The following is a 15,983-nucleotide window of genomic DNA, read 5'->3' as shown; positions in this document are numbered from 1 at the left end:
TCCCCTCTTCACACTCGACCCCGATGGCCTTCACCTCTTCTTTCCTCCATTGCCACCCAGCTCCCGAGACAGCCAACTCTATGAGCTTCAGACACCTGAAAGCCCCCGCAGGCCCCCAGGTGCTCAGTGACGACCTGGCAGACAGGCGTCACGCCAAGGAGCATGTGCCATCTCAGCAGATGTGGCAGTGTTTGAAGCCATCTCCAGCCCTCCGCCAGCCGACTTGTATCATGCCCTACGTTGGTAGCATCACTTCAAGTCTTAGGAAAAGGAAAAGGCCAGTTTGCCAGGAGTAAAGAAAGCTCTGGGCAAGGACGGCCCTACTGACGTGGAAGCCACCACAGCAAGTGGAGATGCCGGCCCTAAGGCCGATGATCTCTTTGGATCTGATGAGGAGGAAGAAGGTGAGGAAGCACAGAGGCTCAGAGAAGAAAGCCAGAAAGCCTGCCCTTGTTGCCAAGTCTTCCTGCTGCCTGGCTGTGAAGCTGTGGGACGACGAGGCCGAAGCAGCAGCACTGGAAGAGTGTGTCGGAGCATTGAAGCCGACAGCTTAGCCGGGCTCATCAAAGCTTGTTCTGGGCTGGTAAGGAACTTAAAATCTTCTAATGCTGTGTGTGTTGAAGATTGTAAAGTTGGCACCAATCTCCTGGAGGAACAGATAATTTCTTTTTTTTTTTAATTTTACACCATATTTGTACAGGATTTGAATGGTTTTTTTAAAAACATTTTATTAGGGATTCATACAACTCTTATCAGATAATTTCTTTTGAAGACTATGTGCAGTCCGTGGATGTGGCTGCTTTCAATGAGATCTAGAAGCCATCTTGGATAGTGGCATTTAAATAAATGATTCTAAACAAAACAAAATAGGGAAAGAATGCACAGAGTCACTGTACCCAAGAGACCGAGTCAACATCCCACCATTTTAGCAGCTAGCATATGAGCAAGAACCAATGGTGCTGAAGGAAGACGTCCAAGCCGCACTGACTGAAAGCATCAGACAAAAACAAGGCTCCGGCAATGGGTGGAATATCCATTGACATGTTTCAACATGCTGATGAAGCACTGGAAGCAGTCATTGTGGTAAACACGTAATTTCATGTCAACTTGAAGATATAAAAGTGTAGGGGTGGAGTCTAGACTGTCAATCAGGTCACAGCCTGACGGTGCCTCCTTGTGGGCATGGCCGTCTCATAAGGAGGGTCATGGGAACCTCCCCCTCTCTCTGCCTCCACCTTCTTTTTGTTGTTGTTGATCTAGTTTTTCCCAGCGCTTTATTCTTCACTCCAACAGAGTCTGCAATAATGGCTGCAAGCATCACAATCATCAGGAGGATGCAGGACTGGGCAGTGTTTCGTGTAGTTGTCCATGGGGGCGCTATGAGTTGTAATTGATTCAGGGGCACCAGCAACAACACAGCAGCAGCAGCAGTGAGTTAAAGAAATGATTGTTAGGATAAGTTATACATGATTGTTAATACTAAGTCTTCTGTACTTTTTATTTTTCTGTAGTTCTTGTGAGGAGCTTTTTATATCACTCTTGATAGGTTTTAGTGTTTCCAAAATCCAAAGTGTCACAGTAGCTCCTACCTATTTGTAGTTTCAGGAACAGAATACAGTAACTCTTAAACGTTTCTAAGAGCAAATTACTCAGGAAACGCCCCACGTTTCTCCCTCAGAATGCCTGGTGTGTTCAAACTGACAACTTTTGAGTAAGCACTATGTTACCAAGGCTTCTTGATCATGAACTCAAACTTAAATATATTCTTAAATCATCCTTTTCATTGTTATATATCACTCAAATCCCCAATCTTGTCATGTAACCGAAAGTGAGAAATAATTTTGAAAAAAAAATGGTGCTGTTCTTCAGGAGAGATAGCCATGGATTGCCTGCCGAGTTTGCTATCCCTGGTAGAGTCTCTTTTGGTTCCTCCACAGATGTGGGCCCTTGACTCATGGCGCACCTCCCCGAGTCTCAGCAGTGGGTCTTTTTAGATGTGTGTCATCAGTCACTGCTAGTCTTCTAGATTTGCCTTTGGATGTTCATGGCCTTGCTCCATCTTCCTAGACGTCCAGAGAGGTTCATCTAGGTTAATCGCCTGGATGGTCATGACCTCAACAGCCAGGTTTGCGCACAGCATGGGCAGAGAGGCTAGGAGAGAGTCTCTCCCTGCCTTCACCTTCTTATTGGTGAACCACGCCGAGACCTGCCAAAGCCCTGTGAAGCTTCCACTGCCATTGGATCCACAAGACTTTACACCCACCAGCCTGTGATCTTCCTGAAGTCTGCATCATTGTACGTGACTGTGTGACTCTGAAGAGGGGCTTGTGGACTAGTAGCAGACTTATGGACTTGAGTTGGACTGGGCTGGATGTTTTCCTGATATGTAAAGCTTCTTAATATATAGCTCTTCTTACACATATAAGAGTGTCACTGTAATCAACCCGCCTAACACATTCATCTGTGAAATTTGTAAGACTTGGCCAACTGACTGGAAGAGATCCATATTTGTACCCATTCCAAAGAAAGGTGACCCAACAGAATGCTCCAACTATAGAACAATATCACTGATATTACATGCAAGTAAAATTTTGCTGAAGATTATCCAACAACAGTTGCAGCAATAAATTGACAGGGGGCTGCCAGAGGTTCAGGTCAGATTCAGAAGACGACATGGAACAAGGGATATCATTGCTGATGTCAGATGGATCTTGACTGAAAGTAGAGGATACCAGAAAGGTGTTTACTTGTGTTTCATTGACCACACCAAGGCACTGGACTGTGTGATCATAACAAACCATGGATGACTGTGTTAGGCCAGGTTGATTAGAGAAACCAATTCACTGACACTCATATATGTGTAAAAGAGAAAGCTTTATATCAAAAAGTCATTGTATATTAGGAAAACATCCCAGCCCAGTGCAACTCAAGTCCATAAACCTGATATCAGTCCTTAAGTCCTATCATATTCTGAAGTCCCTCTTCAAACTCACAAACCCACATGCAATGATGCAGACTGCAGGAAGATCACGGGCTGGTGGGTGCAGAGTTGTGTGGATCCAAAGGCAGTGGCCACATCACAGGGCTCCACAGGGCTCCATGTGGCTCGTTAACAGGAAGTTGAAGGCAGACAGAGCGAGAAAGAGAAAGTTACTGGGTTCCTCCTTATGAGAAGGCCATGCCCAACAGGAGGTTCCATCAGGCTGTGACCTGATTGACAGGCTAGACTCCACCCCTTCACTTTTATATCTTCAAGTTGACACAAAATCATGTAGCTACCACAATGCCCTTGATAAGAATGGGAATTCCGGAACACTTCCTTGTGCTCGTGTGGAACCTGTACATGGCTCAAGAAGCAGTTGTGTGAACAGAACAAAGAACAATTTTGCGGTTTAAAATGAGGAAAGGTGTGTGTCAGGGTTGTATGCTGTCACCATACTCCTTCAATCTGAATCTGTATGCTGAGAAAATCATCGGAGAAGCTGGATTATATAAAGAAGAATGAAATATCAGGATTGGAGGAAGACTTATTAACAACCTGCGATATGCAGATGACACAATCTTGCTTGCTGAAAGTGAGGAGGACTTGAAGCACTTGCTGATGGAGATCAAGGATTACAAGCTTCAGTATGGATTACAATTCATTATAAGGAGACCAAAATCCTCACAACTGGACCCATAGGTAGCATCGTGATAAACGGAGGAAAGATTGACGTTGTCAAGGATTTTGTCTTGCTTGGATCCACAATCAAGGCTCATGGAAGCAGCAGTCAAGAGATAAAGGACACTCTACATTGGGGGCATCTGCTGCACAAGACCTTTTTAGAGTATTGAAAATCAAGGAGGTTACTTCAAGGACTAACGTGAGCCTGACCCAAGCCATGGTATTTTCAACTGCCTCGTACGCATGTGAAAGTTGGGCGATGAATAAGATCGATTGAAGAATCCATGCATTTGAAGTGTAGGGCTGGAGAAGACTATTGAAAGTACAAAAAACAAAAGAAAATGATTAGGGCAAAGAATGTACAGATGTGCTGTATACAATTGATGTATGTATATGTATGGACTGTGATAAGAGTTGTATGAGCCCGTAATAAAACGTTTAAAAATATATTAAAAAATAAATAAAATAAAATAAACAACAACAACAACAAAGAAAAAGAAAGTACCATGGACACTAAAAGGACAACCATCCGTCTTGAAATAAGTCTGGCTAGAATGTTCCTGAGTCAGAGACAGATGACAAGACTTTGTCTTACATACTTCGGTGATGTTGTTGAAAGAGACCGGTCCGGAGGGAGGGGGAAAAAAAAAGAGGACCTGATGCAAAGGGCTTAAGTGGAGAGCAAATGCTTTGAGAATGATTGGGGCAGGGAATATATGGATGTGCTTTATACAATTGATGTATGTATATGTATGGACTGTGATAAGAGTTGTATGAGCCCCTAATAAAATGTAAAAAAAAGAAAAGAGGAGAAAAAAAGAGAAAATGATTAGGGCAAAGAATGTACAGATGTGCTTTATACAATTGATGTATGTATATGTATGGACTGATAAGAGTTGTGTGAGCCCCTAATAAATTGTTTAAAAAAAAAAAAGAGAGAGACCAGTCAATCAAGCTTAGTATAGTAGAGGGGCAGCGACCTGAGGAAAGAGATGGTGTGGCACACAGGCTGCAACAGTGGGCCTGGAAGGATTGTGAGGATGGCGTAGGCCTGGGCAGGGTTTTGCTCTGTTGTGCATAGGGTCGCTATGGGTTAGAACTGATTCGACAGCACCTGACAACAGCAACAATAAGCTGGACCAAAGAAGAATGAATGCCTTTGAATGATGATGTTGGTGAAGAATATTAATATACCATGGACTGCCGGGAGAAGGAAGACATCCGTCTTGGAGGAGGCACAGCCAGAAGGCTGGACAGTGAGACTTGGCCTCATGTCCCTTGAGCATGTTTTCAGGAGAGACCACGCCCCAAACTCACTGCCATCTAGTCAGTTCTAACTCATAGCAAGCCCGAGTACAGTTTCTGAGACAGCACACCTCTGTGGGAGAAGACAGCCTCAGTAGCTGATGGATTTGAAGCACCGATTGATTCGGCAGCGAGAAGCCCAGCGTTGATTCGCGGCACCCCCAGGTCTCTGGGGAAAGGACCCCGTGGCTGGTAGTGTAGCGAGAAGACTCGCAACGATCTGGATGGATACAGCGGCTCTGACACTGGGCTCAGACATGGCAAGGCTCACGGTGAAGGGCGGCTCTGAGCGGAACCCACGTGGTGGCCCCCAACAACACAGCACACACACTGAATGCAGACCCATAGATATAATCGCAAGAGACACATCGCCAACTGTGTATAGTTTGGGGTGCTGGGGTGCAGTGGGCCTTTGCACATGTTATGCCCACCCACCCCTCCTGTGACTAGGAAGCCTCCCTCCTCCTCATTCCTTTTCTGTAGCGCCCCAACCTCAGTGTGTGGCCAGACCTGCCTCTGTGGACTCCTTTGACCTATGTCCCCCTCTCCTTGCACCTGCCAGACGGTGGGGACCACGTCCACTGATGAACTACCCGGGCTGGGCTCAGGAATGCGGTTCCAGGTCACTATTTATGGAACAAAGGAGTAATGAGAGCAGCTATCCCTGGACCAGTGGCAACAGGTCTCCTAACTCTTTGCAGGAGTCTGGAGGGCAGAGCCCTGTGCAAATGTTGACTGTCCCCGAGTCATGCAATTACAAGTGACTTCTCTATTCTTGGAGAAAGAGGAGGTTTCCCGCTCCCGTAAAGAGTTACAGTCTCAGAAACTCACAGGGGCGGGTCTACCCTGTCCTGTAGAGTCGCTAAGAGTCGGCATCGACTCGATGGTAGTGTGTTTCTTTTCTTAGCTGCAATCTCTCGATTCTTTTTTTAAACAATAAGCATGTAAGTACCCATCACCAGCAGGGGAGTTAAGTGGTGTCCAAATACGACGATAGCCCAGCCAAAATAATAAGTCAGCCTCGCAAAGGAGTATGAGTTGGCAGAAACGCAGCCGCCTAACCTTTAGGTTGCACCCAGGTAAATAAAATAAAACTCTCTCTCGATTGTCTTGGTGTACCTTCTGGGTAATTGCAAGGCTAACTCTTTTATTTATTTTTTCAGGTGGAACGCTTTTATCTAGTGAAATGACAAATAAGAAAAATGAGAAATTTGGGGTGAAGTGTTACTTGAGGCGGCCTGTGGCTGGTCAGGGGTGGTTCGAGCGTTGACGAGAAAGGGCTGCGTTTCAGCAAAGAGGCGGTTTTCACCTTGACTCTGCTTATATCGCTGTTAGGCGCCACCAGATCACCTCCAATCCGGAGCCACCCCCAGTTGCAAAAGGATGAAACGTGCCCCTCCTGCGCCGTCCTCGCAAGTGTTGCTGCGTGTGAGTCCACTCGTGCGGCCACGGCGTCCATGCATCTCCCTGAGGGGCGTCCTCCTCACTGTCCCTCTCCTTTGCCAGCTACGGCGGTCTTCTCCAGAGGCCGGTCTCGCCTGACCCATGTCTGAAATACGAGAGGAAAAGTCTTGTCATCCTCGCTCCTCGGGAGCTCTCTGGCTGCACTTCCCCCAGTCCGATGAGTTTGCTCTTCTGCAGCCTAGGGGACCTGCAATATTCTTTGCCAAGTGCGTCAAGTCTCCTTTCATACACCTGGGAAACGTTGACGTGTCTGCAGGTATCGGTTCTTTAAACAGACCTGTGCTCCCAGCACAGCTTCTTAGAACTGGATCTCCTCGTCAAACTCCCTTTAAGCGCTGGGGACTGAATTGTCAAAGAGAAGGCCATCCAAAGTCTATCCACCAGCACGTGGCAATTCCTGTACCATCTGTACTCGGGGAAGCCAGTGCCTCTGGAAGTACCCCTGGAGAGTGCTTCTGGAACTAAGCTCCTGCTTCAGGAAGTACAGCAAATCCCCCCTTACCCCCTGAAATCCACGTGGCCGTTGCTGGCAGTAGGGGTCGACTTCTCAATTATCTTTATGAAACTCCATTTCTGTCTCCATCATGATTTCACCTTTTGAGTTTTCCTTTCCAAACATGGCTGGACTCCCATGGCAACACGGCGGCCCCTGAGTTCTTCTCAGTCTTCCTTTTAAGAGACCCTAATCTTTAATGATCCCAGAGTCTTTACTGAACACCAGGCACCAGGCGCTCTGCATTTTCTTCACTGATCTTCATCACATGGGCCCCTTGGCGGCATAGTGGTTGGGTTCCTAGCCACAAAGTCAGCAGTTCGAAACCACCAGTCACTCTGTGGGGAAAAGAGGAGGCTTTCCACTCCTGTAAAGATGTACAGTCTCAGAAACCCCCGGGGGCAGTTCTACTTCGCCCTATAGGATTGCTATGAGTGAGAATCCACTCAATGGCACGAGGTTGAGTTTCTGAGCTCTTTGATGTTGTAAATCTCTACAGGAGCAACCAGCCTCGCCTTCCCCCTGAAGAGTGGCTGGTGGTTTTGAACTGCCAACCATGCAGTTAGCAGCCCAACGCTTACTCGACAGTAAGTGTTCCCAAGGCTTCTTCTGGTATCACCAGTGGATGCAAAACACCAATTCCCTGTCTCCACTTTGGCCAGGCAGAAAGCGAAAGTGCCTAAAACCTGCCCCTGTAATGAGAAAGAAGAAACTGCAACTTGGCTTCCTCTCCCCCCCCCCCCCCCCGCTTTGAACCCCAGAAAATGTTCTGTGTCCTCTTAGGAGGCCAGTGTTGTGGGCAAGAATCTCAAGGGTTCTTGGAGTTACTTTCAACTAGGAGTAGAGGGGAGCTTCCTCACCTGGACAAAGCAGATCCGCAAAGAACCTACAACTAACATCCTCCTCCATGGTAAAGGGTTGGGTGCTTTTACATCTGAGACCAGGAACAGGGCCAGAATGTCTACTCTCGCTACTCTCATTTAACACAGCTCTGAAAGTTTGAGCCGGAGCCCTCATGGTGTAGTGGTTTTGCATTGGGCTGCTAACCACAAAGTCAGATGTTTGAAACCACCAGCTGCTCCTGGAGAAAGAGGCTCTCTACTCCTGTAAACCGTCTCAGACACCCACTGGAGCAGTTCTTCCCTGTCCTGTAGGGTCGCTATGAATCGGAATTGACTCCATGGAAGCAACTTGGTTTTTTGGCTTTGGAAGCTCTAGCCAGTACAAGAACAATGCGAGAAGAGAGGATTAACAGTATACAGATCATTAAAGAAGAATAAATTTGGCCCTACTGGCAGATAAGTGTCTATGATCCCAAGAACCCAACAAGGCTTCCTAGAACTACTGAGTTCAGCAAGTTCAAAGACATTAACATAAACACGCCTTCAACCGTGTCTACATACTGGTAATCAACATGTGGCTATCGAGGTGGGAAGTGCAATAGCATTTGTAATTGCTCAATAAAACACTTATGTGCAAATCTAACAAAATAGACACAGGACGTGTATGCTAAAATACAAAATTAAATTAAATTAAATTAAAAAACTCACGAATGGAATCAAAGAAGACCTGAATAAACAGATTGCCACACCATGTTGCTGGTTGAGAAGACTCAACAGAGCGAAGATACTCATTCTCTCCACAGTGAGCTATAGGTTTCAAATCACAGCAAGATTCTTTGTGGCTATAACCCACTGCTGTTGAGCCAGCTCTAACTCATAAAGGCCCTGTGAATTACAAGGTAAACCTGTGTCATAGATCTTTCTTGGCTGCAATCTTACAAAGGCCGACTTCCAGGCCTTTCTTCTAAGGTGCTGCTGCCAGAGTCCAAACTCCCAATCTTCCTGAGTAGTCAAATGCAAGCCATTTAAGCTACCCGTTTGTGGGAACTTTGTAGATATATATGGATAAACTGTAAACAAAACAAAAACAACAATCTCACTTCCATGTAGTCAATTCTGACTCAGTGACCCGACAGGACAGGGTAGAACTGTCCCTGTGAGTTTCTGAGACTGTAATTCTTTACGGAAGTAGAAAGCCTCCCCTTTCTCCTGCAGAGCAGCTGGTGCCTTTGAACTGTTGACCTCGTGATTAGCAGCCCAACACATCACCCACTATGCTACCAGGACTCCTTTAAATAAAAATCATATTATTGGACATACATCAATTGTATAAAACACGTTTATACATTCGTTGCCCTCATCATTCTCAAACATTTGCTCTCCACTTAAGCACCTGGCCTCAGCTCCTCAAATTTCCCCCTCCCTCCCTGCTCCCCCTCCCTTATGAACCCTTGATAATTTGTAAATTATTATTTTGTCATCTCTTGCCCTGTCCGACGTCTCCCTTCATCCACTTTTCTGTTGTCCGTCCTCCAGGGAGGAGGTCACATGCAGATCCTTGTAATCGGTTCCCCTTTCCATCCCACCCTCCCTCTACCTTCCTGGTATTGCCACTCTCAGCACTGAGCCTGAAGGGATCATCTGTCGTGGATTCCCTGTGTTTCCAGGTCCTATCTGTACCAGTGTACATCCTCTGGTCAAGCCAGATTTATAAGGTAGAATTGGGATCATGATAATGGTGGTGGTGGTAGGGAGGGGAGGAAGCATTTAGGAACTAGAGGAAAGTTGTATGTTTCATTGTTACTATACTGCACCCTGACTGGCTTGTCTCTTCTCTGCTACGCTTCCATAAGGGGATGTCAAATTTCCTATAGATGGGCTTTGGGTCTCCACTCTGCACTCACCCTTATTCACAATGATAGAATTTTTTGTTCTGATGATGCCTAATACCTGATCCCTTTGACACCTCGTGATTGCACAAGCTGGTGTGCTTCTTCCATGTAGACTCTGTTGCTTCTGAGTTAGATGGTCGCTTGTTTACCTTCAAGCCTTTAAGACCCCAGATGCTATATCTTTTGATAGTCAGGTACCATCAGTTTTCTTCACCGCATTTTCTTATGCACCCATTTGTTTTCAACAATCGTATAGGGAGGTGAGCACACAATGATATGATTTTTTGTTCTTTGACGCCTGATAACTGATCCCTTCAGTACCTCGTGATCACGCAGACTACTACTAGGACTTCTTAGACAAGCATAAAGTTACACTAAAATTTATACCAAAAGGCAAAAGAACAAGAATGGGTGAAAGAAAAAAAATTAAGGGAAGAATAAAGTGGGAGCAACCTTGAATTCTAAGGCTTATTACAATTATAGCAATCAAAACTCTAAGGGATTGGTGGAAAGATAGGTTTAAAGATTAAAGGAATTGAACAGAAAACCCAGAAATAGCCCACACAAGTAGAGCTAGCTCATTTTGGACAAACAAGCAAGAGCAATTCAACGCAGCAAAGGCAGTCTTTTCAATAACTGGCACTGGAGCAACAAGACACCCACAAACGGTCCTTGATACAAATCTTAGGTGAAATTAAAAAAAACTAACCCATAATGGATCATAGATTCAACTATGAACTCATAAGCTGTTTAGAAGGAGCTGTGGGAGAAAATCTTTAGGATTCAGGGTTTGGTGAAGCATTCTTAGGCATGACACCAAATGCATGGACCAGAAAAAGAAAAGAAGCTGATAAAATAGCCTTCCACAACTTCCAAACTTGGCTTTTGTGACTCTGTTATGGAAGTGAAAGATCAAGCCACAGAGCAGGAGGAAATGGTTTACAAACCCCTCGGCTGGCTTAGCCAACCTGTCTGCTGTGCAAATCATCCGAGAAGCTGGATGTGGCAGTTGCATAATCTCATGTCAACTTGATACACAGAGTGGAGGGGTGGAGTTTAGCTTGTCAAGATGATGCCTCCTGTGGGACGTGGCCTTCTTATGAGGATTCTGGGAACTTCCTCTCTTTCTCCCTGGAGGCCGGACACGTGACACTCCCTCTGCTTCACCTTCCTGTGGAGGATCCCCTGAGCTAGCCGGAGGAGCCACGTGGAGACCCACACCAGCATCGAGATGCTTTCACTGCGACAAGATCCGCAAGACTTTGCACCCATCGGCCTGCGATCTTTCTGCATTCGGCATCATTGTATGTGACTGTGTGAGCCTGAAGAGTCATGTATGGGCTAATATCAGACGTATGGACTTGATCTGAACTGGCTGGGATGTTGTCTTAATATTTGATTGCTCTTTGATGTAAAGCTCTTTCATATGCATATCTATCCTTGGATTTGTTTCTCTAGTCACCTGGCCTAACACACTGCACTCCATGGAGAAGGACACCACGTCGGGATTGGAGGACGGCCCTAATCCAGGTGGTGGATAAAACCCTGTGATATACAGATGCCACAACCGAAAGTGAGCAGGACTCAAAGCACTTTTTACAGCTTCACACAGAAAACAAAACAAAACAAAAACCCTCACAACGCAACCAGGGAGCAAATCGTGATAAACACGGCAAGGACTGAAGTTGTTGAGGATTTCCTCTTACTTAGAGCCACAGCCGTGCACAGAAGCAGCAGTGAAGAACTCAAACGGGCGAACTTGCAGCCAAGACCCCTTTAAATGTTAAAAAGCAAAGCTGTCAACTGGAGGCGGGCCTGACGCAAGCCCGGCATCCTCCATCGCCTCCCATGCAGGTGGGAGCTGGACAAGGAATGAAGAAGGCGGAAGTAGTGATGCATTTGAAGGATGCTGTGGAGAAGACAGTGCAATATGCCCTGACTGCCAGACAGAACACATCTGTCTCAGAAGTAAAGGTAGGATGCTCCCCACAAGCCAGAATGGCCGGACTTCTTCTGACCTGCTCAGGATGGGTCATCAGGAGAGACCAGTCACTTGGTAAAGTCGAGGTATCAAGGGGAACGAGGAAGACCCTCAATGAGATGGATTGGCACAGTGGCGGCAACAGGCTAAAGCACAGCGACAATGTGGGCGGGGCCGTCGATATTTGCTCTGCTGCGCAGAGGGTCCCTGTGAGTGAGAGCCAGCTGGACGGCCCCTGGCCACAGCAGCCTTCTGACCACAAACTTGTCCCCTGACGACAGAAAGAACTCCACAATCAAAAGACAAAGAGTTCAACTGGAAAATGTGCAACAGACATGGAGAGACATCTGTTGCCACCAAACAGGATATCCAGGTGGCAAGTAAATACACCCAAAAGCCATCAATATCAGCAGCCAATAGGATGACGCCAGCTGAGGTCACGACGGGCTCTCACGACACACCTACTGCGATCAAAACCCACTGCCACTGAGAGATTGCAGCTCCCAACAGCCCTCTCCGGACAAGAAAGACTGCCCTCGGGTGTCAGAGGCTGCAGATCTCTACAAAGACAGACCGCCTCACCTTTCCCTCAGGGAGTCACTGGTGGATTCAAACCAGCAACCTCTTGGCTAGCGGCCTAGTGCATAACCTGCTGCACCGCAAAATTAATGATACACCTACTGTGGTTGGTTCTTTGAGGTACCGTCGGGTCGGTTCCGACTCATTGTGACCCTATGCACAGCAGAACACCACTGCCTGGTCCTGGGCTGTGCTACAACTGTTCTTATGTTTGAGCCCATTGACGCAGCCGCTGTGTCAATGGGGCACGCCTAGCAGAAGAGCTGAAATCATATCTGTCTGTCTGTCTATCTATCTATCTATCTATCTATCTATCTATCTATCTATCTATCTATCATCTATTTACTGGAGAGAATGCGGAGAAACCGAATCTCTTCTACATTGCTGGTGAGGCTGTAAAAGAGTACATTCTGGAAAATGATTGGGCAGTTTCTTTGCAAGTCTAACATCAGACCGACCTGACCCGGCGGTCACACCCCAGGGCGTTTACCTCAGAGAAATACACACCTGTATCCACACCGAAACCTCGGGCACATTTATTTTCAGCAGCCTCAAGATAAGAAGCAAGGCTGAATGGTTAAGCCAACGAGGTAAATCCCCGCCCCGGAACAATAGAACACACTGCAGCGACGGTAACGACCTACATGGATCTGCAGAGAATTACGCTGAACCTGTGTGTTGGGGTTGGGGGCGGGGGGGAGAGCCAGCCTCAGGTCACGCAATATTGTACAATTCCATTTACACAGCATTCTTTGTAAAACATATTGTTAAAAATACATCGTCCAGCAATGGGCCACTATGTTCAGGTGTGCAGGCCTGTGATGCCAATTATATCACCTGTGGAACCATCACCCATAATGACGGCCCAATCCCCCATCGCCAGGCCCATGTATCTAGCATGCTGGGAGTGACCGAACCGTAGGGAGGGAGAGGAGAGGTGTGGTGGCTCTGGGTGAAGGGTGGCAGCAGGAGAAGGTGTGTGGCTTCAAAGGGGCAGCATAGGACCACCTTCCTGGTGGTGGCACCTGGGTGTGTGTCCTGACTGCGGTGGGGATTACCTCCCTCTTCACAGGTGATGAAACAGCCCACAAAGAGGCGCACAGAGTGGACCAACACCCATCTCCTGGTCTTGATGTTGGTATCCTTACAGGTAAGTAACAACTGAGGGAACTGGGCGGAACATACACAGGATCTCTGTAGACCATTTTTGGAACTTCCTGTGAATCAACAATTACCTCGACATGGACGGTTACCCAAAGAGGACAATTATAAAATTCGAATATGGCGAAGGGAAAAGTAGCAGAGGTGAAATGATGAACACTTAGTTTGTAGAGGGCCATGGAGGGCAGTGGGAGGCCAAACCCCATCTGCGGAGTACCTGGTCAGACCGAACCACTGGCAGACCTGCCACAGCCAAGGCGAGAGTCTCAAACAGCCCTACCATCAGGTAGAGACCACTGCAGTCTGGATTCTGCTGGATTGACCTAGACACTTGGCTGGCTGACCTCCCTATAGTCTCAACCTGAATTTGTTCTGGGTGCAAGTATGTCTTACTTGTTCCATGACAGAAATTTCTTCCCTGGGTTTTTGAATGTTGATGGGAAGGGGGGGAGGGGTCCTCTTCTTTCTTACTCGTTATTTGTATTTTTGTCCTTACAAATTTAGAATTATTTTCTCCTTACCACCATATCTTGATTTTATTTTTTCTGCTAGGCTTCCCAGTTTGTGAAGCACAGGAGTGGATTCATAGAGACAGTAACTGATGCAGGGTGTATAGGGGTGCAGGGATGCGAGGTGTAGGGATGCGAGGTGTAGGGATGCGGGTGTAGGGATGCGGGGTGTAGGGATGCGGGGTGGGGAGGTGGGTGATAGGGAGGGTGAGGGGATTTCAGGAGTAAACGATGAAGGTAGGACTGGGGAGGGAGCACTAGAACTGACTGTGAATGCACAACTTATTTTAAAGGTGATTTAACCATGAGGCAGGGTGGATGTTCTAAAATTGATGTGGTGACGATTGTACAATTCTTCTTGATATGATTGAATGATCGAACTATTGAATTGTTTGATATGTAAATTATGTGCCGATAAAACAGTTGGGGGGCAAAAGCTCCAGAACACTAAAAATCATGTGAATACTCTGTTGAGTGGAGTCTGAGAGATCCGGCTTTCATGCTGAGAAAGAGATTTTCCACTGCGGGTTCCCTTCCCTGGCAACTCTGAACTCCCTTTGATGTCTAGAGGAGCCCAGTGGTGTAGTGGCTATGAGTTGAGCAGTTAACTGCAAAGTCAGCAGTTCAAAACCACCAGCTGGTCCCCAGGAGAAAGATGAGGCTTTCTACTCCTATAACACAGTCTGCAAAACCCAGAAGGGCAGTTCTCCTCAGTCCTGTAGGGCAACTGTGAGTTGGAATTGACTTGGCAGTAGGTGTGGTTTTGATGTTTAAAAAGGCTCCAGTCCATTGTTCCTATCATCCTTCTTCCCTCCTTGGCTGTCAGCGAGTTGAGTCTCTGGACCAGACTCCAGCTAATGCGAAAGATGAAACTCAATGGGAGAAGACTGAGGCCACACTAACCCTTACCCTGCTTGGAGGTCCATGGGTCCTAAGGGCCCATAACTGTCCCCAGGAGCTCTAAAGAGGACAAGAGGCCTGTACCCCAGCTGGACACTCCTAGTGACCCTGACTGACCATCCAGAACAGGGAGAGGCCATAGCACCCCTTTTTGTCACCCACCTTCTAGATGGCCCATCCAGCTGCTGGGGCTGGAGCCCCGGATGGTGGGGAGACATCTGCAGACAAGTGTGTTAAGGACTTTGCTTCATGGCCATTTCCTGCCTCTGCTCAGGAAACCCAGGACCCTGGGTGCCTGGGAGAGTCTCAAGGGGAAAAGAGGCTGTGGGAGGCGGGACTTTCCCAGCACTGAGTGCACAAGTCAACCAGAAGCTCTCGGGTCAAGGTCGAGGGAGTGCCGGGGCATGAGGAGGAGTTCTTACCTTCAAAACAAGGTCTGAATCCTCGTGCCTTCCAATCGTCGTGCTTTTATTCAGAACAAAGAAGCCTTCCACGCTCTTCAGGTAGGCTTTCATACCCTCTGTTCTCCCTGCAAGGGGCCCGGAGACAGACTCTCTGAGAAAAAGGCTCTACTCACTCAGCGCAGCCTAGGTGGTGTAGTGGTTACGCGTTGGGTCCTCACCGCAAGATCAGCAGTTCAAAATCACCAGCTGCTCCAAGGCAGAAAGACGGGGCTTTCTACTCCCATAAGGAGTTCATCTCAGAAACCCACAGGGGCAGGTCTGCCCTGTCCTGTAAGTCACTATGAGTGGGCATCACTCGGTGGCAGGGAGTGACTTCTAATCATTCAAAAGCATAGCATTTAGATTGGAAGACAGCCTGGGGCAAAGGGCAGCTGGAGAAGCCAGCAGAGGTGACAGCGGATGGAGGGACTCCACAGTCAGTCATGACAGTGACCCTTCTGCAAGGGTCAAAGACCGCCTTCTTAAAGGGGAGGAGTTTGGTCCTGATTACCAATCAGGGCACACTACTTATATGACTCAGGACACAAACAAAAGATGAAAGGACCTAACAGGAAAAATCCAGATGCCACTGATAATGGTTCTCGACCTCCCTGTAAGTTCACTACGGGGTTCGTTACCGGACTTGATCGAGTCTCTGCTCATCGGTCCTGCCCACCGCTTCCTAGCTGTTGTCAATTGAATTGTGTCCCCCTCAAATACGAGGGGGCTTCCAAAAGTTTTGGGGGGGCG

At 47.3% G+C, this 15,983-nt stretch overlaps 1 protein-coding gene across 1 annotated transcript in view; it reads right to left on the bottom strand.

Moving 5' to 3' along the window:
- FHAD1 (forkhead associated phosphopeptide binding domain 1) overlaps nucleotides 1-15,305 on the bottom strand; it is a 145,393-nt gene extending 130,088 nt beyond the window's left edge. The window contains exon 1 of the mRNA XM_075561659.1: nucleotides 15,213-15,305. Within this exon, the coding sequence (XP_075417774.1) occupies nucleotides 15,213-15,305 (93 nt within the window). The remainder of the gene's footprint in view (nucleotides 1-15,212) is intronic.
- Nucleotides 15,306-15,983: the final 678 nt, after the last annotated feature.

Source organism: Tenrec ecaudatus, chromosome 1, assembly GCF_050624435.1.
Source record: "Tenrec ecaudatus isolate mTenEca1 chromosome 1, mTenEca1.hap1, whole genome shotgun sequence".
NCBI lineage: Eukaryota > Metazoa > Chordata > Mammalia > Afrosoricida > Tenrecidae > Tenrec > Tenrec ecaudatus.
Note: the sequence above shows the minus strand (reverse complement) of the source record. Positions and strands in the feature narration are given on the sequence as shown.